Source organism: Lepidochelys kempii, chromosome 15 (genome assembly GCF_965140285.1).
Source record: "Lepidochelys kempii isolate rLepKem1 chromosome 15, rLepKem1.hap1, whole genome shotgun sequence".
Classification (NCBI taxonomy): domain Eukaryota; kingdom Metazoa; phylum Chordata; order Testudines; family Cheloniidae; genus Lepidochelys; species Lepidochelys kempii.
Window position 1 is genome coordinate 8,324,830 of NC_136394.1, and position 25,989 is coordinate 8,350,818.

At 40.2% G+C, this 25,989-nt stretch overlaps 1 protein-coding gene across 4 annotated transcripts in view; it reads right to left on the reverse strand.

The window, feature by feature from the left end:
• MED13L (mediator complex subunit 13L) overlaps window positions 1-25,989 on the reverse strand; it is a 442,118-nt gene that overhangs the window by 218,657 nt on the left and 197,472 nt on the right. For all 4 annotated transcript variants that reach the window (XM_073312881.2, XM_073312880.2, XM_073312882.2 and 1 more), the window contains exons 3-4: window positions 17,072-17,156; window positions 2,878-2,961 (exon numbers count right to left, since the gene is read on the reverse strand). In XM_073312881.2, coding sequence (XP_073168982.1) covers window positions 2,878-2,961; window positions 17,072-17,156 — 169 coding nt within the window. The remainder of the gene's footprint in view (window positions 1-2,877; window positions 2,962-17,071; window positions 17,157-25,989) is intronic.

Here is a 25,989-nt window from a genome sequence, read left to right on the forward strand (position 1 = left end):
CAATTGATTTGAGCATAAACTTTCGTGAGCTACAGCTCACTTCATCGGATCCATACTGTGGAAAGTGTAGAAGATCTTTTTATACACATAAAGCATGAAAAAATACCTCCTCCCACCCCACTCTCCTGCTGGTAATAGCTTATCTAAAGTGACCACTCTCCTTACAATGTATATGATAATCAAGGTGGGCCATTTCCAGCACAAATCCAGGGTTTAACAAGAACATCTGGGGGGGGGGGGGAAGAGGGGGGGTGTGTTAGGAAAAAACAAGGGGAAATAGGTTACCTTGCATAATGACTTAGCCACTCCCAGTCTCTATTCAAGCCTAAGTTAATTGTATCCAATTTGCAAATGAATTCCAATTCAACAGTTTCTTGCTGGAGTCTGGATTTGAAGTTTTTTTGTTGTGATATTGCAACTTTCATGTCTGTAATCACGTGACCAGAGAGATTGAGGTGTCCTCCGGCTGGTTTATGAATGTTATAATTCTTGACATCTGATTTGTGTCCATTTATTCTTTTACGTAGAGACTGTCCAGTTTGACCAATGTACATGGCAGAGGGGCACTGCTGGCACATGATGGCATATATCACATTGGTGGATGTGCAGGTGAACGAGCCTCTGATAGTGTGGCTGATGTTATTATGGCTGATGTTATTATATTATGATGCCCTGTGATGGTGTCCCCTGAATAGACATGTGGGCACAGTTGGCAACAGGCTTTGTTGCAAGGATAGGTTCCTGGGTTACTGGTTCTGTTGTGTGGTATGTGGTTGCTGTTGAGTATTTGCTTCAGGTTGGGGGGCTGTCTGTAGGCAAGGACTGGCCTGTCTCCCAACATTTGTGAGAGTGTTGGGTCATCCTTCAGGATAGGTTGTAGATCCTTAATAATGTGTTGGAGGGGTTTTAGTTGGGGGCTGAAGGTGACGGCTAGTGGCGTTCTGTTATTTTCTTTGTTAGGCCTGTCCTGTAGTAGGTGACTTCTGGGAACTCTTCTGGCTCTGGTATTATAGTTGTAAGAATGCTTGATAGAGATCTTGTAGGTGTTTGTCTCTGTCTGAGGGGTTGGAGCAAATGTGGTTGTATCGCAGAGCTTGGTTGTAGACGATGGATTGTGTGGTGTGGTCTGGGTGAAAGCTGGAGGCATGTAGGTAGGAATAGCGGTCAGTAGGTTTCCGATATAGGGTGGTGTTTATGTGACCATCGTTTATTAGCACTGCAGTGTCCAGGAAGTGGAATCTCTTGTGTGGACTGGACCAAGCTGAGGTTGATGGTGGGATGGGACCCACTATCAACCTCAGGAACCTATCCTTGCAACAAAGCCCGTTGCCAACTGTGCCCACATATCTATTCAGGGGACACCATCATAGGGCCTAATAACATCAGCCACACTATCAGAGGCTCGTTCACCTGCACATCCATCAATGTGATATATGCCATCATGTGCCAGCAATGCCCCTCTGCCATGTACATTGGTCAAACTGGACAGTCTCTACATAAAAGAATAAATGGACACAAATCAGATGTCAAGAATTATAACATTCATAAACCAGCCGGAGAACACTTCAATCTTTCTGGTCACGCGATTACAGACATGAAAGTTGTGATATTACAACAAAAAAACTTCAAATCCAGACTCCAGCGAGAAACTGTTGAATTGGAATTCATTTGTAAATTGGATACAATTAACTTAGGCTTGAATAGAGACTGGGAGTGGCTAAATCATTATGCAAGGTAACCTATTTCCCCTTGTTTTTTCCTACTCCCCCTCCCCCAGATGTTCTTGTTAAAACCTGGATTTGTGCTGGAAATGGCCCACCTTGATTATCATACACATTGTAAGGAGAAAGAAAAGGAGTACTTGTGGCACCTTAGAGACTAACCAATTTATTTGAGCATAAGCTTTTGTGAGCTACAGCTCACTTCATCAGATTCATACTGATGCATCCGATGAAGTGAGCTGTAGCTCACAAAAGTTTATGCTCAAATAAATTGGTTAGTCTCTAAGGTGCCACAAGTACTCCTTTTCTTTTTGCGAATACAGACTAACAGGGCTGTTACTCTGAATCCAAATACTGTGCTTCTCTCTGTTCAGACAGAAATTCACAAGCCACAACAACAACAAAATGTTTTCATTTTAGGAAAGTAGATAAATATATTTTTAATTATTGTGCTAATCTTACAAGATGGTACAAAACACTATTGTTTTAAACTACCTTGTTAACATACTGTCCTTTGCAAAAACATCCAGCTGCAATAATATGCTGTAATCAGAATGTAAAAGATCACTGGTTGCAAAGCAATACTGTAAGAGGGTAAAATACCTTGAACAAACTAACAAAACAAATATATCATGTGCAACAAATTAATCATACATTTCTGGTAAAGCCTTGCCAATTGGCTTTTGCATGAAAACCATGTGGAAATCAAATCTTGAAGTAGTTACAAAAGCTACAATTCTTCAAAGCAGATACACTTAAAAATCTATACCTTACTTCATCACTGTAAATTTGGGATTAGAGTAAATCTTTGGAAACAATACCTGTTCATGGCTATCTAAAATCTACTTTATAACAGGCAACAAAATACAGAGCCTGTTACAGAGAAAATCTGTGGAAATGAAAGATTATATAAACATCACCTTCCAGCCCAAATTAGCAGAACTAACATGACCTCAAAATCTATTAAAATATTGCCATGCATTACTGCAGCTACTTGAAAGAAAAAAAAGCTTCTTTTACCAAAAAAAGAGATTGCGGGCAGAGCAAAGGGAAGGAACCACAACCTAAAGAAAATGAGCAAACTATCGGAACTTGAACAATAACACTGACGTTATTCCAGAGACCTCATAGTACTTGCTATAAGGCATTCCCTTACCTTTTGTTAACAGGCTTCTCGTCCGTCTCATAAGGCCTGATGAACCATTTTCCAATCCTTATGAAGTTTTTATCCATCAGGCATCTACAAAATAATTAAAACATCAATTACTTATTACAATTTAAATGTTAATTCAGTAAATTCGTAAGACATTAAATTCAATTCAAGTTCTTAGCATTCACCTTCAAAGCTCTCCACAGCTCTGCCCCTTCCAATTTACCTGCTTCGGTCTCTACATATCACAATCTACCTCCTTTGTGTCACCAGTAATGCCAGTCTTGATTCTGTATTTAACTGCTTCTACACTCCCTGAACTGATCCACCATCCTCTTCTTGAAGCCCCTCTTGTACCATAATGCTTATAAGACTAACTTCATAGAAAGTCAGAGTCAGAGATAGCTGATATTTACAGAAAACGTTATATGATTATATCCCTCTCCCACTTCCTTTTTATATTACTTCTCTCATTAAACTGTAAATTCTTCAGGGTAGGGACTGTGCCTTCCCACATGTTTGGAATGTGCTTATCACAGTGTGAACACTAATGGAATACAAATAAATAGTGATGACAATTTACTAATGCATCAGTTTTCCTTCACATGACTCATGTTATTATGAATTATGGTTCTGAAACTTATGATGACATATCACTCATGAATTTAAAAGCAAATGATATTTATTGTCTAATATACAATATTGTTAGTTGCTACCAATATTTACATTTCTAACAATATAATAATTACTGTTTTGACCAATGTGCATGGCCGAAACAATGGGTCTCTCTCAACAAGACACTCTTTCTTTCCACAATGGCAGGTTTCTTCAGGAATTTTCCTAGCTCACTAAAGTAAGAACAGTTCCCTGAATTACCTGCTTTTCTCTGCTCACAACAGATGCACACTATCTCCCTATAGAATCCACAGACTGAGGCTCTTAAAGCTCAATGTAGGAAGCATGCAGTGCTCTCTAACAAATTAGAACAGTGGTCCCCAAACTTTTGGCCTCACACCCCCACTTACCCCTATACGCCCTGCCTCCCACCCAAGCTGGGACAAGAGCAGGGCTGTGGCTCTGGGAGTTGGGGATGTGGACAGGGATAAGGGGGCTGAGGCTGGGGCCAAAGTTGGGGGCGGGGTCTGGGAGCAGAGCTGAGGCTGGCAGCTGGGACTCCAGGCGCAGAGCCCCAGGTGCAGGGCTAGCAGCTGGGACTGGGAGGGGCAGCCGGGGCTAGGAGCGGAGCCCTATGGGGGCTGGCCCGGGCCCAAGCCACGTCCCCCTGAACGTTCTTCCATGCCCTCCTAGGGGGTCACATCCCACAGTTTAGGGACCTCTGAATTAGAAGGTTGGGAGTTCTTAGGGAACAGATCAGACAAAGGCGTGAAATCCAGGAAAAGGGGTGGGTCCCAGAGCCCAAGCAGGAACATCTTCACTGCTATTTTTACCCCTGTAGCGCAAGCCCAAGTCTGTTGACCCAGGCTCTGAGATTTGCTGCTTCAGGTTTGGTTTGGTTGTTTTTTGCAGTGTAGATGTACCCTAAGGGACTATAATACAGTACAGTTGAAACCATGCCAGTAACAACGGTTTCTTATTAGCACAGTTTTCCCAATCGGTGTGTATATGTTTTCTTCTTCCTCCTCCTCCTCGGAACCCTGCTAATTTATCACCATGTCCCTAGGAGTCTATGCAGCTTTATTATACTGTTCAAACACGGTTTGCAGGGGGAAGAAACAAAGTCCCTCGACACATTGGCCAAAGGAAATGTGATAGAAATCTGCTATCAATATTTATTTTTAAAGGAAGAAAACATATCTTTTCAGGTGAGATCTGAAAAATGGTTATGCCTTTTCAGAAGAGATTTGTCTAAACACAACTGTTGCTAGCAGAGTTTAAACTACAGTATGGAGAAGGCTTAAGGACAAGAGAAGTTTTGAGAACAAATATGACTCTCCCAACCTCCAAGCAAGAAGCAGATGGGTTTCCCCAATTCACTCCATAGCTAACCCATGTTTTATTTGCTAGATGGAAAATCTGGTCTTATACTCTCCTTCACTTTAAGTTTTTCACTAATTTTCTTCTACAATGGTGGCTAAAGAGTACCCAAACTACATATTACTCCTGGGGAATTCTGTGCCCCTGTGGCGGCATGGAATTAATATCTTCTGCAGATTTCTTGGCTCCCCAACAGCAAAATGGGGTAGCCAAGAAATCTGTGGGGAACACACGCCCCTTTCCCGTCAGCCCAGGTGCATCTGCTGTGAGCAGCGGGCAGCAGGGAGCAGATCATCACAGGTAGGGAGGTGAGAGGCTGTGCGTGCCTCCCTGGAGAGACGTTAGGGGTGTGGGTCTGGGCCCATGCCTCTGTGTGAACAAGAGAGACACATACACACACACAGACACACTGTCCCTCTGGCTCGCTGTTGCTGCATCCTGGGCTTAGAGGCGTGGGGCTGTGTGAAGCAGCCTCTACTATCCCTGAGGCAGAGCAGAAACGTAACAACTAAGGGCATGTCTTTACTAGCAATGTTAAAGCGCTGCCGCGGCAGCACTTTAACGTGGCTGTGTAGTTGCAGCACCAGTGCTGGGAGAGTGCCCAGTGCTATAAAAAAACCCACCCCCATGAGGGGAGTAGCTACCAGCACTGTCTACACTGCCATGTTACAGCACTGAAACTTGCAGCGCTCAGGGGGTGTTTTTTCACATCCCGGAGCAAGAAAGTTGCAGCGCTGTAAATCGGCAGTGTAGACCAGGCCTAAGAAGGCAGGCTGCTAATGTTCCCACTGTTATTTAATTCTTCCCATTCTTAATCAATTAAGGCTCCTTTACCTTGCCAGAGTGGCGTAAAGGAGCCTTGTTGTAAATCACAGACCTTCCTAGCTGAGGATTCGGTAACTATGTGCTTTCTTGCTTTTTTTCCTGTGCCAGAGAAGCACAATGGGGTTAGATTACAGCTCAGAGTCTATTTTACTTATCCACTTAAAAAAAAATGAAGGACAATGATTAGCAAGACTGTATGACTTTCATGTGTGAAAGTCTGAGCAATTTAAAGCGACATTCTACTTTACAGAACACCAAACACCAAAATAAAAGTAATGTAGTTTAAATAAAAATCCAGGATTGTAACTGGAATGCAGGGTACTGGTTACCAAGTATTTGTAACTTAACTTTCATGTCTTTAGGAAATGCTGAACAGTTATGGATTTTTTTTCTGTACAGTAGTTTAAATAAATTACCAAAATAAATGAAACTGAAAATAAATTACCAAAATAAATGAAATGATTATATTGCTTTATTTTGACAAATTAAATACACAGAAATTTGCAATTTTTGGCACAGAATTTTGCATTATTTTTTTTTTGGTGCAGAATTCCCCCAAAAGTAACATACTGTTCCTCCAGTGCATCTAACATGGGCTCATGCAATACTACCATATGAGAATACACTCTGCACAGCCTCCATGGCACAAAGGAACAACCAAGGCAAACAAAGAATAGCAGAAAATATAAAATAAGTGTCTGAGCAAATAGTTAGCGACTCTAGGCTGCATAATACATAAGCAAAAGGAGGCAGCTGAAGCACAGACAATTAATTTAGAATAGCTGCGTGATCCATAAGCCAAAAGTGTATCTTTAGGGTTCTACTTGGAGAACATACTGACAGCAGTTCCTTCCTTCTCTTTTAAACCAAAGAGACTGCAGCTCAAGCACTGTGACATGGGGAGATGGGCTGCTTCACAAATAGGCAGATATCAGGTCGATATCAACACCTTAAATTTAACATGGCAACTAATCAAGCACAGACCGCAAAGCATTTCTGTCATGCTTATGGCAAAAACTGTACACTTAAGCCAGGGTTTATGCTAGAGAAGTTTTGCTGGTATAGCTATGCATGTACATCCCCATTTCACCCAAATGAACTACTGCTGTTGAAGGCTTTCTAGTGTGTGGAAGAGATTGGGACATGGATGAGAATTAGCTCGATGGAGCTCAATCCATACAAAATGGAGGTGATGCTGGTACAATGGGGCGGGCAAAGAGAAGATATGATGAGGATTATATGCCTCCTCCTGTGTTCGAGGATATGTGTCCACCATTTATTATACAGATTTGCAGTTTGGACATACTGTTAATGGGACTGAAGATCTGATCCCTAGAATCCAAAGGATTCTATACAGGGTCAAAACTTGGACAATACCCCCATAATTCCCATAAAAAATTAGACCTTTTCCTTTTATACAATCAGAATTTTTTTTATTTCATTCTCCTAACAGAAAATTTACAGATTTATTTCCATTGGGTTCCCGCCCCCCAGGAAATAATTGTGGTCCAAGCAACGAGACTTCATATGCCAAAATTCAGACTGAGACAGACAAGGTAGATGAGACGATATCTTCTATTAGACCACCGTCTACTGGTGCTGAAGAAGAGCTCTGTGTAGCCCATCCGCCCAACCCCCGTGCATCCCAGAATTATAGAATATCAGGGTTAGAAGGGACCTCAGGAGGTCATCTAGTCCAACCCCCTGCTCAAAGCAGGACCAATCCCCAACTAAATCATCCCAGCCAGGGCTTTGTCAAGCCTGATCTTAAAAACTTCTAAGGAAGGAGATTCCACCACCTTCCTAGGTAACACATTCCAGTGCTTCACCACCCTCCAAGTGAAAAAGTTTTTCCTAATATCCAAACTAAACCTCCCCCACTGCAACTTGAGACCATTACTCCTTGTCCTGTCATCTTCTACCACTGAGAACAGTCTAGAGCCATCCTCTTTGGAACCCCCTTTCAGGTAGTTGAAAGCAGCTATCAAATCCCCCCTCATTCTTCTCTTCCGAAGACTAAACATCCCCAGTTCCCTCAGCCTCTCCTCGTAACTCATGTGTTCCAGTCCCCTAATCATTTTTGTTGCCCCCCGCTGGACATTTTCCAATTTTTCCACATCCTTCTTGTAGTGTGGGGCCCAAAACCGGACACAGTACTCCAGATGAGGCCTCACCAATGTCGAATAGAGGGGAACAATCCTGTCCCTCAATCTGCTGGCAATTCCCCTACGTATACATCCCAAAATGCCATTGGCCTTCTTGGAAACAAGAGCACACTGTTGACTCATATCCAGCTTCTCGTCCACTGTAACCCCTAGGTCCTTTTCTGCAGAACTGCTGCCGAGCCATTCGGTCCCTAGTCTGTAGCGGTGCATGGGATTCTTCCGTCCTAAGTGCAGGACTCTGCACTTGTCCTTGTTGAACCTCATCAGATTTCTTTTGGCCCAATCCTCCAATTTGTCTAGGGCCCTCTGTATCCTATCCCTACCCTCCAGCATATCTACCTCTCCTCCCAGTTTAGTGTCATCTGCAAACTTGCTGAGGGTGCAATCCACACCGTCCTCCAGATCATTTACGAAGATATTGAACAAAACCGGCCCCAGGACCCACCCTTGGGGCACTTCACTTGATACCGGCTGCCAACTAGACATGGAGCCATTGATCATTACCCGTTGAGCCCAACAATCTAGCCAGCTTTCTAGCCACCTTATAGTCCATTCATCCAGCCCATACTTCTTTAACTTGCTGACAAGAATACTATGGGAGACCGTGTCAAAAGCTTTGCTAAAGTCAAGGAACAACATGTCCACCGCTTTCCCCTCATCCACAGAACCAGTTATCTTGTCATAGAAGGCAATTAGATTAGTCAAGCATGACTTTCCTTTGGTGAATCCATGCTGACTGTTCCTGATCACTTTCCTCTCGTGTAAGTGCTTCAGAATTGCTTCCTTGAGGACCTGCTCCATGATTTTTCCAGGGACTGAGGTGAGGCTGACTGGCCTGTAGTTCCCAGGATCCTCCTTCTTCCCTTTTTTAAAGATAGGCACTACATTAGCCTTTTTCCAGTCATCCGGGACTTCCCCCGATCGCCATGAGTTTTCAAAGATAATGGCCAATGGCTCTGCAATCACATCCGCCAACTCCTTTAGCACTCTCGGATGCAGAGCATCTGGCCCCATGGACTTGTGCATGTCCAGCTTTTCTAAACAGTCCCGAACCACTTCTTTCTCCAGAGAGCTGGTCACCTCCTCCCCATGCTGTGCTGCCCAGTGCAGTAGTCTGGGAGCTGACCTTGTTCGTGAAGACAGAGGCAAAAAAGCATTGAGTACATTAGCTTTTTCCACATCCTCTGTCACTAGGTTGCCTCCCTCACTCACTAAGGGGCCCACAGTTTCCTTGACTTTCTTCTTGTTGCTAACATACCTGAAGAAACCCTTCTTGTTACTCTTAACATCTCTTGCTAGCTGCAACTCCAGGTGTGATTTGACCTTCTTGATATCACGCCTGCATGCCCGAGCAATATTTTTATACTCTTCCCTGGTCATTTGTCCAATCTTCTACTTCTTGTAAGCTTCTTTTTTCTGTTTAAGATCAGCAAGGATTTCAAAAAGGAAGCTTACAAGTGGACCTCCCATACCCAGACACCCCCACCAAGCCACACCCCATACACCCAGAACCCCCCTAGCCCTCTATACCTGATCCCAACCTCATTGAACCTCAACCCTTGCACTGGAGTCCCCTGCCTCCGGACCCCCCACTCCTGCACCCAGACCACCCCCGACTGAGCTTCCTGCACTCAAACCCCCACCCTGACAAGCCCCACCCCACTGCACCACCTTGAGTCCCCACATCCAGCCCCCCATGCCACTGACCCCCCCAATTAGTTGCACCCAGATCTCTACCCCACCAAGAACCACTCCCCCAGAATCCAGACTCCCCCCTGCCGAGCCCCCCACACCCAGACTGCTCTGCTGAGCCCCAACCACTTTCACCTGGAAGCCCCTGCAGAGTCCCATTGCCCCTGGACCTGGAACCCACCCCCAATAAGCCTCTGTGCATTCAGAGCTCCCCACACCTAGACCTCCCACTGATCTGCCTACACTCAGATTGTTCCACACAGAATCCTCTCACCCCGACTTGGATCCCTGCACACTGAGCCCCTCCTGGATCTTACCTGGTTGAGCCTGCCTGCCCCACACCTAGTGTGTCTGGTGCAGTGGGGCAGGCCCAGGCCCAGGCCTTGTGCTGTGTCAGCATCGGGTGCAGTCTCATCACTGAGTCCATATCCCCGGGGTAGAGGATGGGGAGGCTGCATGGTGAACTCCTACCTTCATGCAGCCAGTGGCCTGTGCTCCCCGCTGCCATGCTAAAGCCTCTGCATTAATTTATTGACAAATAAAACTACTCCTGAGGGCATTCTGCACCAAAAAATTAAAAATTCTGCACCCTATAATTTTAAAATTCTGAATTTTATTTTTATTTGTCAATGAATGAATGAATGCAGCTTCCCTTTGCTTCCCTGTCCGAAAGTGATTTTTCTTTAGGGAAGCAAAGAAATCTGTGGGGGACATGAATTCTGTGCACACGCAGCGGTGCAGGATTCCCCCAGGAGTTAAAAACTTTCAGAATTTTGCAGAATTTTAAAATATTTTGTGCAGAATTTTTAGACACAGAATGCCTTCAGGAGTAATAACATGCCTCACACAAAACTGAGTGAGTGAAAAGTTAAGGTACCTAATACCACCTACCTTCTACTGTTCCACTCAGAAACACATCTCTCACTACTAGAACCCTTACCATACAATACAAACAACACAACACAAAATGAATTCATGCCAGCAGGGGTGACAACCTTCCAGCAACTCCTTTCTCCAAACTACCTAATACCATAAACAGAGCAGACATCCCTTCCTACCATCTGCACAACTCTAGAAAATAATATATCTCATTCTTCCTTTTTACTGTATTAGGCCCCAGTTCTGGATGGAGTGCACATTACTGGGAGCAAGTGACAACAGGCAGTATTTCACTGTTCTCCTAAAGTGTTAAAAAGTAGAATTGGTTGAAGTTTTGTAAAAATGAAACTTTTTGCAGTGCTTTAAGAAAATGATTTTTTTTCATGTTTTCCATTAGCTAATCACTATGCATATGTATTCAGTTATGATGCATGAAGTTACTAAATTAAGCAAGAATCTCTGACACAACAACGGTTCCTATCACAAAGAAAGTATCTGCTTCTGAATCAGATGAGTATTTTTATGAAGACCTTCATATTCATTAAACCTGATGCACTTGGTTGCAGCTCCTCTTCTTTGTGAAACTATTCAGCTGGCTCAAGAGCTCCACTCCAGAATAAGCTGAACAGTTCGACAAACACCTGGATCTTCTAGACTGGTGGTCACTGCTTTTCATGAAGACCAGGTACACCTAAGCTGAATGGCTCACAAAGAATAAGATCCTGGACATAGTAGCTCTTATTTTGAAGAGTTTCACAGAGCTTCTGGTCTTCAATGAACCAAAAGCTGCTACATCACAGAGCAGTGGTTCTCAAAGCCGGTCCGCCTCTTGTTCAGGGAAAGCCCCTGGCGGGCCAGACCACTGTGTTTACCTGCCGTGTCCGCAGATTCGGCCGATCGCGGCTCCCACTGGCTGCGGTTCACCACTCCAGGCCAATGGGGGCTGCGGGAAGCAGCGCGGGCCAAGGGATGTGCTGGCCGCCCTTCCCGCAGCCCCCACTGGCCTGGAGCAGCAAACAGCAGCCAGTGGGAGCTGCGATTGGCCGAGCCTGCGGACGCAGCAGGTAAAAAAACCGGTCTGGCCCGCCAGGGGCTTTCCCTGAACACGTGACAGACCGGCTTTGAGAACCACTGTCATAGAGAACTCAGTCATCATGAATTTAATTCTCCAGTAGCTAACCATAGCATATCAAGATTAATTTATGACTAAGAACACACTTTCCTTTTTATTTGACAAAATAATTACATAATGTCAGGCAGCCCAAATCCTTATTATACGTACAATTTTTATTTTCTACTGTTTATCGTTTTTTTACCTAAAGGGGCATGAAAACTTATGAAACTCAGAAAGTGCACCTTATTGGGAGACAATTTTTAATTGATTAGAACCTGGAAACTAATTAACTCTTTTTAGAAAAAAAACTTCTCACACAATTAAATCTTTACTCAGAAGATTATATGATGAAAAATTAGGAAAGATACACTGTGTTTTTAATATAAAATAAAGAGGCTGAATTTCAAAAACAGAACACAACCTTAACTCTGGAATCACAATAGCTCTGCTATCATGTATTATCTGAAGGTGTCTCTCTTGCATAAAGATTTGTATATAAACAACAAATAAAGCAAGTTTCTTTGTGCAATCTAGTCTTGCTTCAGTCATGTTACTTTCTCAGATACTCGAACATGGTTACCATTATTGGGTGTTTCACCCATTGCCTTCGCAAGTATGTTTCTATATACACAGCACCAATTTGCTTGGTGGAACTGGCATAAGTGAACTTTGAGTAAATTATCTGTCAATTTACCAGAAGGGAAAAAAAAATCTTCTAATTTTTACAGTGCCTGCAAAATCTACTGCAACGCTGCATCTCAACTCAAAGACCCAAATTAAAGAGGAACAGCAAGTGAAAAAGGAAGAGAGATAAAGTCCAAGAGGAAGTCCAGAGATACTAAAGTCCAAGATGATCAATTAAAAACAGACAGCCTAGAGAGCAAAAGATTCAATTTTTTTTAAAAAAGGCAGAGAGAAATTAAATCTGTCCCCAACAAGCTGTTAAAGATCCACAGAGGTGCATCAGTGAACAGCTACTAACATTTTTAATGTATGAATTTTAATAAATGGAACAGAACAAATTAATCACCTAGCCTGGCACGTAGAAAAGAGAGTTTTTGGGAAGATTGGGATAAGAGGGAAAGGCAGAAAGTAAAGCCTTCCCTACATTAGGGAATTTTTACAAATAGTTCCTGCTGTTGCTAACAACAGGTCAGCCACATCTGTGTTAGTACCATTAGGAGCCCAAGTGTGGACAGCTCTCTTGCTCTGGCAACTATTTTCAGCAGTGTGTCAATTAAACTTGCTCAGAGCAAGTCTAATTAACATACTGACAAAAACAGCTGAGAGTGCAGGAGAACTGCCTGCATTAGGATTCCACACTGCCAACAGCTGTGCAACTGAACTGATGTAGACATTTTTGTCAAACTTCTCTAGTATAGACAAGACTTAAGATGGTAGCTATAACACTATCATGTAACTTATTAAAGAGACATCGTCAAATTAAAAGTCAAGCTTCCAGTATTGCCAACTTCAAAATATCAAAAATCATGAGTCGGACACCCCCATGAGACTGGCCCAAAAATGACTTTCTTAAAAAAAGATTATATTCTGTTTTTCAGGTCAGTCCCTTGATTTTTGAACAGCCCATCCCCAGGGTGTGTGCATGTGACTATTAGTGTTGCCCACTCTCCCACATACCCGATAAGGTGATTTCTGGGCCCTGCTGCAGGAGCTCTCATCCCCACATCTGCCTGGCTCCTGCCCAGCAATTAAGCCTTTTCTCCAGCCCCCCATCAGTTCTGTCCCTGATCAACCCTCCTCAATTCAGCCCCCACTCAGTTCAGCCCCATCAATTCAACCCCCACACTGCATCGACCCCCACTGCCCTCAGTTCACCCTCCCAGTACTTACCCCATCTGTTCAGAATCCACCATCAATATAGTCCCCCCATCCCATCAGCGCTCACCCTCCTCACTTCAGCCTCTTTGTAGTCCCCAGCCTCACCTCTGCTGAGGGGTTCTTCACCCTCTCCTACTTCCCAGGCTGGCAGGGGAGCAACCGCCCAGGACTGACAGCTGGAACCAGGGCCGGATTTACACCTTATGCCCTCCTAGGCACAGCATCTTCAGCGTCCCCCTCCCCCACCAACAGCTGACCTTCACGTTGCACACAGTATGAGAGAGGTAAGGCACCCCTAGAATGCTGATGCCCCTAGCATTATGCCTACTGTGCCTCACTGGAAATCCAGCCCTGGCTGGAACTCTGGCCACGCCTGGGCCAGCTGACAGGATTTCTAAATAAAATTAAGCCTCACTTTTAGAGCTCTCAAATTTCAGATTTTTTCCCCCCCAAGTTGATTCAATTGCTTATTTGAGGGTTGGCTCTCCCCTTTTTCATATCTCAGATGAAGTTTCTCTACCCTATTGGGGAGTAACCATGCTGTCTCTTTCCCCCACTTGTTAGTTTGATAGCTTTATTTATCTGACATGTAAATGAATTCTCATTGTCTTTTTAAGTACTTTGGAATCAACTGCCTGGTGGAGAAACCACATTCCTTTGTTTAGGATGGGGTAACTCCTGTTGGACTAGAAACACATTTGTGCCAGGGCTGAAAAAAATAATCCTACATTTGAGAATTCAAAGGCACGATCATGAATGAGGCCTAAATTTACTCAGAAATCGTGACTCTTGTGATCAATTCGTGAGAGTTGGCATTCCAACTGAAAATATTTTACCTATAAACGTTACAAGTAACACCTAAAATTGTAATTTTAGTGTAATTGAATGAGATCGGGGAAAAAAAGCTCTCCTCCTCCCTGAGCCCCAAATATGCTGATACAAATTTCTGTAAACTGAAAAGTATACTCCATTTCTCTGTTTTTCCTGCATAGTGAGTTTCCTTTGTTCTTTGCAAGAGTCCTTCACATGATAACACAGAACAGAAAAAAAAATATTTTAAAAATAGGAGCCTGTAGTTGTAAAGCCACAAAAAATGGCAGATGGAGAAGTCAATAAAGTATTTAAAACCCCATAACTGTTTTTCAAGTTGATTAGATTTCCTTCAAAAAAATTTCAGCTATAGTAATCCTAGGTATTACTTACAATGATAGATTAAAAAAAATATCAGGCAAATGTGTATTTTCTTTTTCAAATTCAAACCACACCTTTAATTTTGGACTGCTATCACGTCTCTGTAACACAGGACCTAATTTATGGGAAAGTCTCAGATACTAATCTGAGGGTATGTCTAACCTAGAAATGCTGCAGCTGCGCCACTATAGGGCTGTAGTGTAGGCATTACACCCGCCAAGATTTGCCTGTTGACGTAGCACTCTCTACACTAGGGCTCTAGCAAGGTCAACCTAACTTTCAAGTGTAATCCAGCCTTAAGTGTACCCAAGCAGTAGAGCTTTATTTTAGTGGCTTTATAACAGAAGCAAATCACTAACATTACACGGGGAAAAATTGTTTCGGCCCTTATCCTGCAAACACTTACACACAGGCTAAACTTTTCTTCCACATGAAGTTAAGCAAGTGCATAAATATTTGCAGGACTGAGATCTAACACAGGCATTTTTAGACTAATAAGTAGCCACAGGCAGTTTTAAAGTGACAACAGGTCAAACTGTGGCCAAAATTTAGGTTTTATATTAAAAAGACAGGTGGGAGAGATTTCCCCTTTTAATTCCAATAGAACAGGTTGTTGTTTTTTAAAAGGAAATAAATATTCTCCTGTAGTGTTAACAATTCAAATATAGAAATGCTGGGCAAGAGCATGAGAAATTGACTAGAAACTGGTTAGAAATAGAAATGAAACTAATTTGTCTATTTTCATTGTCCAGGTATAGAGAAGTAAAAAAAAAGAAGTAAGGTACATCTTAAGAAGTAAACAAATAGCACAAACAATTAAAAGTTAATTGGGTTTTTTATTGTTTTAAATGCCGTGTATTATTATATCACAAGTAATGAAATCAGTCCTTTCAATTTAGCGGAGGACCATGGAAATTCAGTAGTTTGTATGCCAGTCCACAAATCAAGGAAAGATTGATCTGTACTGTTCTAGAGAAATGAAAGCAGCAGCAATGAGATGGGGAAGAAAAGCAAAGACGAAGTGTTTGTTTGAACTTCTAAATATTGCTAGCTACAATAATGGACCATGTTTGTATTGCTACTGCTGGCACAAAATGATTCCTTCCCCCCCTGCCCCAAGCATGGCTTCTTTTACATATACTACAGCTGTGTAAGGAGGTTCCTGTGAAACCGAAATAAAGCTGAAAGTGATGTGAGGATAAACTTGAATAAAGTCAAGTACTTTACTGTTTGGATTCATGAGGTTTTTTTGCATGTCTTTTAATGACTTGGGGAGCCATTTATGGGGCCAAAGTAATGTAATATCAGGTCATCTCTTGGTATTTCCATTATCTAGGTACTAAAATACCACAAGACGACCAGATCTGGAATTTTTCAGACCCTTAAAGATCTTTCTGAATCATTTTAAAGCACATAAAAGATAACCAAAAGTAAAAATAACTCAAAATACCAACACAAATACTACACACACCCTGCACATAACTCTCTCATATATCACGTTTCTACAGCTAAACCTGAAGAACAGCTCTGTGTAAGCTTAAAAGCTCATCTCCCTCACCAACAGAAGTTGGTCTAATAAAAGTTATTACCTCACCCATCCTCTCTCTCTACAGCTAAATTGTTTTGTTGTGTTTTGATGTGGCTTATCTGCTGTGAAATATACTGGGTCAGATTTAAAGAGCTGGATTTTGACAGAAATACAATATAACATACAAATACTTAGGCTTGATTTACACCTAAAACTAGGTCAACCTAGGTCATCAGTCAGGGCTGTGAAAAATTCACACCCCTGAGATACGTAGTTAAGCCAACATAAGCCCCAGGATAGACTCCACTAGGCCAACGGAAGACCTAGATACCGTGTCTTGGGTGGGGCAGATTTACTACAACATCAGAAACACCCTTTCCATCACTGTACCAATGTCTACACTGCAGCAGTGCAGCTATGCTACTGTAGCGCTTGAAGTGTAGCCACGCCCTTAGTTCTTGCTTTCTTAATGTTGAAAGATTTAGACGTTCCAGGTTTCTACAGTATTAGGTAAATCCTGCCCCACACAGGTGTGGAGGTTCCCAGATGCATCAGAGCTGGCCTGGTTCCACTGTGAAGAGGGCAGATTTTCAAAAATGCAGGTTCACAGGGGTTCTCTGTTTCACACTTGGTCTCTCTTTAAGGAAGAGCAGGAGACAGGACAAGTAATTCCACCAGCCATTCCCACCTTTTTCTCCTCTCTAAGTTGTACAGGCAGTAGGATCAAATAGCAAAGACTGAAGTAGTGGTCAGACAGTGGATCCACTGTCATTCTTAACCCCAAACTGAGGATGCTTGCCCATGCACAGTTCCCTAGTGCTCAGCTCAGTTCTCAAGACAGGTTTGGCCCCCAAAAGAGATGTTTTAGGATAAGGATTTTTGCAAATTTTTCTAAATGGTTCCTTAACATCCTTAGTGTAGCTTTATGTAGCTGAATGAAACACCTGAATGGAAAACACTTTCTCTTACCTTTCCAGCAGGTTGTGGATTGCTTTGAAGAGCAATGTCCTACACTCATAGGAAAGCCCATTCTCCCACAGTCCTTCCTCCACCACTGTAAAAATATGCAAAATGTCAGAATGTTATCCATGTTGGGGGAGGTTTAGACTATTCAAACAAACATTTTACTCCAGCAATCAGAATTTTTAAAGAGTAGTTCATTTCTTGAAACTATATGCATTACCATATACATTAATAAACATAGCTTAGGTTCAATCTTTATAGCTTTGTAGATACTGACAGAAAATAAAAAGTTAGGGAAAATGTATTAACCAAATATTTATAAACAATATATAACTAATATTACAGCATGAATCTTTATTTCTCTTTGGCATCGTTGTTTCATACCTTCTTCAAACATGTCCAGACAGAGAGAGTGTCCCTGGAACAAATGGCTATGGAGTATGCATCTTAGCAGTTACAATTATGTCAGTAAACTCAGGTTAATTACCAATCAATTTACTTAAATTATCAAAAAAATTGTCTTATTCTACAATTCACCCCTGCTTTACTTGCTTCAATACTTTGTGCTATAGCACCGACACTACTAAGTACACAATCAAATGATAAAACATAACTAGACTGTCACACTGCAGTCACAAAACGAAGACACTGATGCCATCACCCATACATAAGGCACAGTAGGAAACAGGTCTCTCTATTCTGTTTTCTGTCCTAGCAAGGTAATCAAGCAATGTTGAAGATTTTGTGTGTCTCCTACAGGTCTTTGGCAGCTTAAAAGATTTTCAGTTCCCCTTTAATGGAGTTGATACATTCTCACGTGGATTTGTTTTCCCACATTCTTCTCTTTAGAAATGAAATATTACCAGACATCTTGCTTTTAATTCCAAAAATTAAACTGAAATTATAGAGATTAAATAATGCATCTGTACATTATAGAAATTTCCCCATCAGCTAGATATGTTTTGTAGCATTAAGATGCAGAAGCTTTGCAGCTGCAGGCTTATTTGTATATCTGTGCCCAAATGGTTTACCCTTGTAAAAAAAAATACAAAGGATTTTAATATATAACTGCCATTTGTGTAAAATCTAATTTTCATTCTTTGAAAGTGACTAAAAGGTCACCAATGAGTAATAACTGCCTGCTAGAGAATAAGCACTGGCTAATTTGCTTTAAACTCTACCATTGTTCTAAGCCCTATTTAACAGCAATATACTCTGCAGACCTGTTTTGATGTACAGGCAGATTTAAAACCCACAGCTGATTAATAAATTAACGCTTTTATATTTCTGAGAAATGTACTTTTTAGGTCCTTGTGGTTGTGGACACTGTGGTTTAGGACACCAGGATTGTCAGTGAAGCTCTCAGGGCAGACAGAGAAGCCTTAAAGTCCTTTGTGATGGCGTCCACAATGTTCCTGTCTGGACAGTATTTTGGGAAGAAATCATCCTCAACAGGAATTGCATGTCCTTTGCCAGGATGCCACGATTGCATCAACCTTAGGAAGGTAGAATCTCTGAATTGTCACACTCCGTGAATTCAGAGCTGCCAAACGAGACCTTCTTCAACAGGAGTTTCTCAGTTTTCTATTAAGAGTCACATGAAGTAAAAGTGTAGAAGAATGGTTGTTTTGAAAGGGAGATATCTACACCTCCATTTGATTTGCTCTTTCACTCACTGGCTGGATCTTGATAGTAAATACCACATACCTCCCCCTAAAATTTCAAAACACATCAAGGAAAAAACCTCTCCAGCGTCTCCAGATCAGGGTTAAAAAATTCCAAAGTCCAGGGCCCCCATTCTTCGGGAACAGAAGCTCAAAGAAAATGAGGATCTGTTTGTTTGTTTTTTCCCTCCCTCCCTCCTTTTCTTTGAGCCCTTTTTGACTATTTTTCTTTTCTTTTGAGTTTTAGACACAGGTTTCTCATTTTAGTTAGAGCTCCCTTTTAGGTTTTGGAGAGGAAGCATCTTATAGAGCCATCTACTCCTTATCCTCTGACATGCAATAGGGAAAGAAATGTAATAGGGAAAAATACATTCCTGTAAGAACGAGCATCCTCTTATGGGGAAGAGGAGTTAGAAAATATGACAAACGCCTTTCCATATGGCTATTACCTACTTTAAATGGAGTTCTTCAAGATGTGGGTGGGTGGACAGATATTCCACTTCTGGGACGCATGCACCTCATATGCTCAAGGTCATAATCTTTTGGCCAGCAGTGTCTGTTGGGACCGCACATGCTCCCTGAATGTCCTCGTGCTCCCAAAGCAAAGGCATATAAGGCAGACTGACTCAGCCACCACTCAGATCCTTCTCAACCGCAGAATCCCAAAGTTATAGGACTCTGGAGAAAAGGAGAAGGAGGGTGCACTATGGAATCACAGATATGGACAACACATCTTGAAGAACTCTCCTTTCTTCTTCGAATGCTTGTCCAATATATATTTCACTCTTGGTGTATCACAAGATCCAATCTGAGGAGATGGGAACTCAGAGCATAAGTAAACTTAGAAGTCTGAACATTCATATATACCTTATATGTGACCCCAGAAGTAAATGGGATCAGAATTTGGCTTGATGTTTCAATTCGCAGAAAATTCTTAAAGGGAAGATATATTTATCAAATCTGGCCCACCAAAAGTGACTTTAAATAAACAAACAAACAAATAGCATAAAATAAAAACATGAAACTACTGGAACTTATCCTATCCAACTTTTACAACGTACATATATCTACTTAGAGAAAATGATTAAATTGTTCTTGTTAGAGAGTTCGTATTTTATGTTCAACTTTAATTTTCAGATCAATTTTAAGTATTACGATGGAGCTAGAAGAGAGTCTCAAATCAATAGAACATATTATGTAACCTTGCAAATTGTGGCCACTGAAGTTAATGCTATTTTTCTAACATCAATATAATATTGTAACAAATTAAGTAGGTAACAAAGGATGATGTTAATTCACCTGATAGAGACTTAAAATGAAACTAACCAAAACAGATACAATACTACAAACCAAAACAATGCAAATTAATCATTTACAACATTATACCACCGAATTATATCACTATATTTTGATGTATCCAAGCTTACTACTGTTTTGTTAAATGCTCCATGTGACTCAAACACATTTGAAATTATATTCTATTTAACATATTTATATATAACATATTTAACATAACTGTCACACCAAGAGGGAAAGGATGGCCAGTGATTAGGGCAGTAGCATAGATGTTGGAACACCCAGGTTCAATCCCTGCTCCAACACAGATTTACTTGAAGACCTTGTGCAAGTCATTAGCCTCTCCATTGCTTAGCTCCCCATCTCACATGGGTATTATGAGGATAAATACATAAAAGATTGTAAAGCACTTTGAGATCTACTGATGAAAAGGTGCTGTACAAGAGCTATGTATTATTACTATATTTGACTTCACTCTTTCCAGAAAGGCAAGATCACCAACATATTAGAACCCACATTTAAATAAAAGCAGCAATTCAAAATTTTAGGTGTTAATCCTGACAGAATTTAGGGAGAAATTAATACCCAAAGAAACATAATATAGCACTATTTGGCTTCTCTAGGATTTCAAGATGAATGCCAGGTCATATTAGAACATCTTTTCATATGAATTCCTTCATATGGACACAGTACCAATCTTGGGCTAATTACCAAAAACAAGAATTTTGGACTATATTTTCTGAATGGGAAAACTCTTATAACTGGTTTTGATACTTTCAGTTGTAACTCCTTATTGAAGTCAATGGGCGTTTTGTCATTTACTTCAGGAGAAGCAATATCACGACCAAATGCTTTCAACTAACCAATGTATTTCTTAATAAAATTCTTATTTTCCTTACAGTCACATTAATATTATACAAAAACATCTAAATAAAACCATTCTTCTGTTTTGCGTTTTTCCTATATCCATGACATCCTTCACCCTTACAACTATTCCCTGATAAGACTGCTTTTTCTGTTTCCCAACTACATTTAATGCCATTGTAATTATCTTTGTTCTAATATCTGCTTATACTCCTCAAAATTTTCATCTCCGATGGATGGAACAATGAGAGGAAAGTGAATATATGCACACAATTATGGTAATAAAAATGGAAAGTTCAAATCCTACAGCAGAATTTCACTTCTGACTCTAATCTTCTGACACCTTACACTATAACCATCATAACATTTTAATCTACATAAATGGGATGACATCTTGAAGTTATAACAGCATGCCAGCATTGTGCAGCTCCTTGGTAAAATGCAGTTTGTGAAGCTTGTCCAAGCTTGAACTACAAAGTATTCTTTGCTATAACAGTGTACCAAGATTTCAGGTATATTACAAAACTAAATTAATTCAGAATTTAAATTCGTGGTGCCTTCTGTATGAGATAATTTATAAGTCTGGGAAGTTGAAAATAATCATCATAGTATTTCTGTCTACACAATTATTTGCAATAAGTTTAGCACTCAAGTCTCCATCTGCCTTTCAACACTGCTTGGAACTGTGTGGACCTATGCCATGTGATCCTCAATGCAGAATCCAGGCATTAATTGGTAATTTTCTCATAAATCAAATATTTATATTAAAAACCCATTCTATTTTCAACAGCTTGGAAAATGTATTAAAAATGTACTGCTTTTTAGTCACTTTGTAAGATCAGATGTTAAAGTTAGGACTGTTTAAATGAATGATTTAAAGCATCAGATTTATGTGATATGGATTTAAATGGTAAGTTTATTATTTAATATGCTAGTATGTTTTATTTTTTAACCTGAAATACTAATTTCTTTCAAGTTTGTATATCTCAGTAACTCTCTGAAAAAGCAACCCTTGTTTAAAATAAAATGATCTAAAAGCTTCAGAGAAAAAATCAACATGGTAAAATATCAACGAAGCAAATACTTCAGTAATTCTATGTTTCTCAGCACAGATTTTGGAAAGACAAAGTATCTGTTCTTTCTCAACAACCAAACTGACATACTCTACTAAAAAGAAAGGAGTGAGTACGCGATGGAGAAAGGAAGTTGTGCCTGTGTGTGGACTGTAAGGGTAGTGATACCTTTAAGTAGTTCAACCACCCACGTTTTAATAATTCAAGTCATACTGCCTTATGCAGTTTAAAAGTGGAATTACTTTCAAAGAACACATATTTCCTCAGAGCTATGTTACATATTTCCTTTTAATGTATCATATTTCAGCAACAGCTCAAATGAACGTCTAGACATCAAAAACAGTCTTTACACCCACCTACTGCTTTTTCACCTCAGGCATCAAAACTAATGAAACCTATTATCCAGAACACTGAGTTCAGTAACCACATTGGCCACTGCAACTATGAAAAAACTCTCTGGGACAGGACTAGTTATTCAACCATTAAAATTACTGAAAATCAATTTCTTGCTGCACACTGTAGAAATACTGATAGATTAAAGCAGGGCACATGGGACAAGAAGATTATTTCCAGAGAAGATTACTACGTCAAACTGCTAAAGAGTGGGTTATTTTGCAACTAGGGTTCATATGTACTATAGTGTATGTTCCTTTTTACCCTTTGATATCCAGGCTCCTCTTTTACCACGTATGATGAGGAACGTTATTTTAAAATGTAGCTAGATTTTAAAAAAAAATCAAATGACTTCACAGAACAAAAATCAGAAAATCAATTACTATAGTAGAACCTCAGTTACAACCACCACAAGAATGGAGATAGTTCGTAACTCTGAAATGTTCGTAAATCTGAACAAAATGTTACAGTTGTTCTTTCAAAAGTTTACAACTATTGACTTAATACAGCTTTGAAAATTAACTATGCAAAAGAAAAAATGCTGCTTTCCCTTTATTTTTTTTAGTAGTTTATGTTTAATACAGTACTCTGCTTTTTTTTTTTTGGTCTCTGCTGCTGCCTGATTGCATACTTCTTGTTCCAAATGAGGTGTGTGGTTGACTGATCAGTTCTACTGGAAAAGTAAGCATTTAATTTTTCATTTTATTTTTTATGAAATGTGCCAATTTATGAAACAATATTTCAAAGATAAATGGATCCTTATGAATTATCAACTTTTCCTAAAGATTGACTTGAAAAAAAAAGAGAAAAAGCAGTGTAATGCTACATTAATTCTGAAATTCTGTATCATAGCCATAAAAAATCAAATTAAATGCAATGGTACTGATTGATCACTATTATGCTGCCATCGATCACCTTGTAAAATCTGTGTTTTAAGTCATTAGTGACTAAATGGACTTACTACATATGTCAGATTCAGCTCACTTAGAGCTCTAATTTCCTTGCACTGCTTGTGGTTATAAGGAAATTTTGGTTTGCATACCTTCACAGTACCGAGAACATATTTTAACTCTCCTTCATCCCCAGTCAGCTCATGAGTCAAGTAGGAGCCATGACAGAAAAAATATTTACCAAAATGCTCTAGTCGTTCTGACCTATTTGCAAATAGAGGTGACGTGAGGCACTGAGAATATACAGTGCACACATAGTAACATTTCACAATTTTAACCGTGTAATGTCTTCCTAAGGTATCTTTAACAGCATGAGTCCTGCACCAGTTCCAGGGAAATCGGAATTTTAATTAAGTCTTCTGCACAGTATTGCTGTTCACACATGACCTGAGTTAGCATTTCAACAGAACACAATTTTCTACCTAAAGCCTGTAAACTTTCAAATAAAGGAGACTATAAAACCAAAAGGGTCACACCATTGGATAAATCAAATAAGGCAGTCAAAAGGCAACAGCTACTGAATATTGCTACCTTAATTGTTGTGCATTGACACAGAAATCAGCATAATAGCTGTTGACTTGAGAAACAGACCATCCTAAAGTATTTGCACTTAACTGGCATTTGTATTATTGACATTGTGTAAAATATTACTGTTATAGTGTCTTCACGATCTCTATATACCAAAAGTAACACTGACAAAATTCTACTTGGCATACCCCTGAGCACACGCGCACACCATTTTTCATTAAGCAAAATAACCAATTTTACAGAGCTATATTAAATTTCAAAAACACTTTAATGGCTATGGTTAACTAAACAATGCATTAAAAGATTCTAGAAATGTTTCCTATGAACACGTCCACTCAATTTTTAACTCGGATTTTTTACTTTGAAAAATTCCAAAGCTTGAAGGATAACTTGTGTACATCTCCAAAAACAAAATAAATGTCTATAAAATCTGTTTAAACACAAGTTTTGTGGAAAAGAAGAGCTTTAAGTTTACTTTCCATGGAGTTATACAATGTTAGGTAATCCAGAACAATGAGTGTCTTATTGGCATATATAAATACTTTAACTATTTTATTTGGTGGAACGTATTGCATTTGTGCCAAACACTTTTATAACTAAAAAAATTTTCCATGCTAAAAAGTAAGATAAAAAACTAAGCTCGCTCTCTCTTCTTTTCAGTATGGAGTAGAAGAAATATGAGGTTTCTAATGGCAACCACTTAAAGTTATTTTATGACCATCTGGAATATCCCATGTACTGTGAAACAACAGTATCAGACTCCAAAAACATTCTGTTTTTATATTGTGGCGACTGAAATTTGGCAGAAATTTCCTAATTTAGTATCTAGTTTTTCTGCCTCACTATTTTATTTACAATAACTTTCATTTTAAAAGGTATTTTATTGCTTATTGACAGTGGCAGTACCTGTAGGGAATCGCCAGAGTCAGCCTGCCCTAAGGTAGACTGGACTACACCATTAAAAAGCAAGGGAGAGGGGGGGAAATTTAAAAACCTATAGAATGTAGAGGAACAGGGATCCCTCTCTCCTCTGAAACGAGTACTTTTTTATAATTTTCTCTATAGAGTTCTCAGGGGTAGCACACTTTTCCTAAATTTTTAGCTTCTCTCTCTCTCTCTCACTTCTGGAGGGTTTAGCCCTCCTCAAGTAGCTGATACAAGCAGACTACAACCTATAAACTAGAATATTGAAAGCAGCAGCCAAGAAAGTAAAAGAAAACAAGAATTTGGAAGGGAAAAAACATTCTATTCTTTAAAAGTTTGTTTGATTACTTTTCCCCAACCTTCCATGTTTTTCTTTGATATTTTCAGTAAGTTGGCTTCAGGCTCGAAGTAGCCTCTATTCAAGCCTCTGAGTAGACCAAGTGGCTGCAGCAAAGTCCCCAATTCCTGCCTCCTTTATTTTCTTCATATCTCAGAGAGATCAATTACTCAATCACATCCCCATCACTATAGCTTTGATCTGTACATGCACAGTGAATGAAAAAAGAGTGAGAATGCTGAATTGCATATTTTCCCCATAAAATCTATGAGACATATAAGCTTTCGATGGTAAATTTCTGATGTTACAGATTATGGAACGATGTCCTTCTAACAGCAAATTCAGACATCATCAGAGGCAAGCAAAGAAGAATTACTCTCTGAAAAAAGTAGGTATCCACATTAACCCACATTAGGAAAGCAAAATAAATTGTAATCATTTACTTCACTTGTAGTTTGCAGCGTTGTTACAGCCGTGACGGTACCAAGATGTGAGAGACACAAGACAGGTGAAGTAATATCTTTTTATTGGACCAGCTTCTGTTGGTGGAAGGTACAAGAGCTTTCAAGACACACAGAGCTCTTCTTCAGGTACTTTTGTACCTTCCACCAACAGAAGTTGATCCAAAAAAATAAATTATTTCACATACCTTGTCTCTCTTACTAAGTATGTAAGAGAGACCTGGCGAGTAAGGTAATAGCTTTTATTGGATCAACTTCTGTTGGTGAGAGAGAGAAGCTTTCGAGTCACACAGAGTTCTTCTTCAGGTCTTCTATCTCTCACCAACAGAAGTTGGTCCTCACTCACCTTATTTCTCTAATATCCTGCGACTGACACAGCTACAACTACACTGTATACATAGTACGTAAGACTTCTTTGTTATCAGTTTTAATAC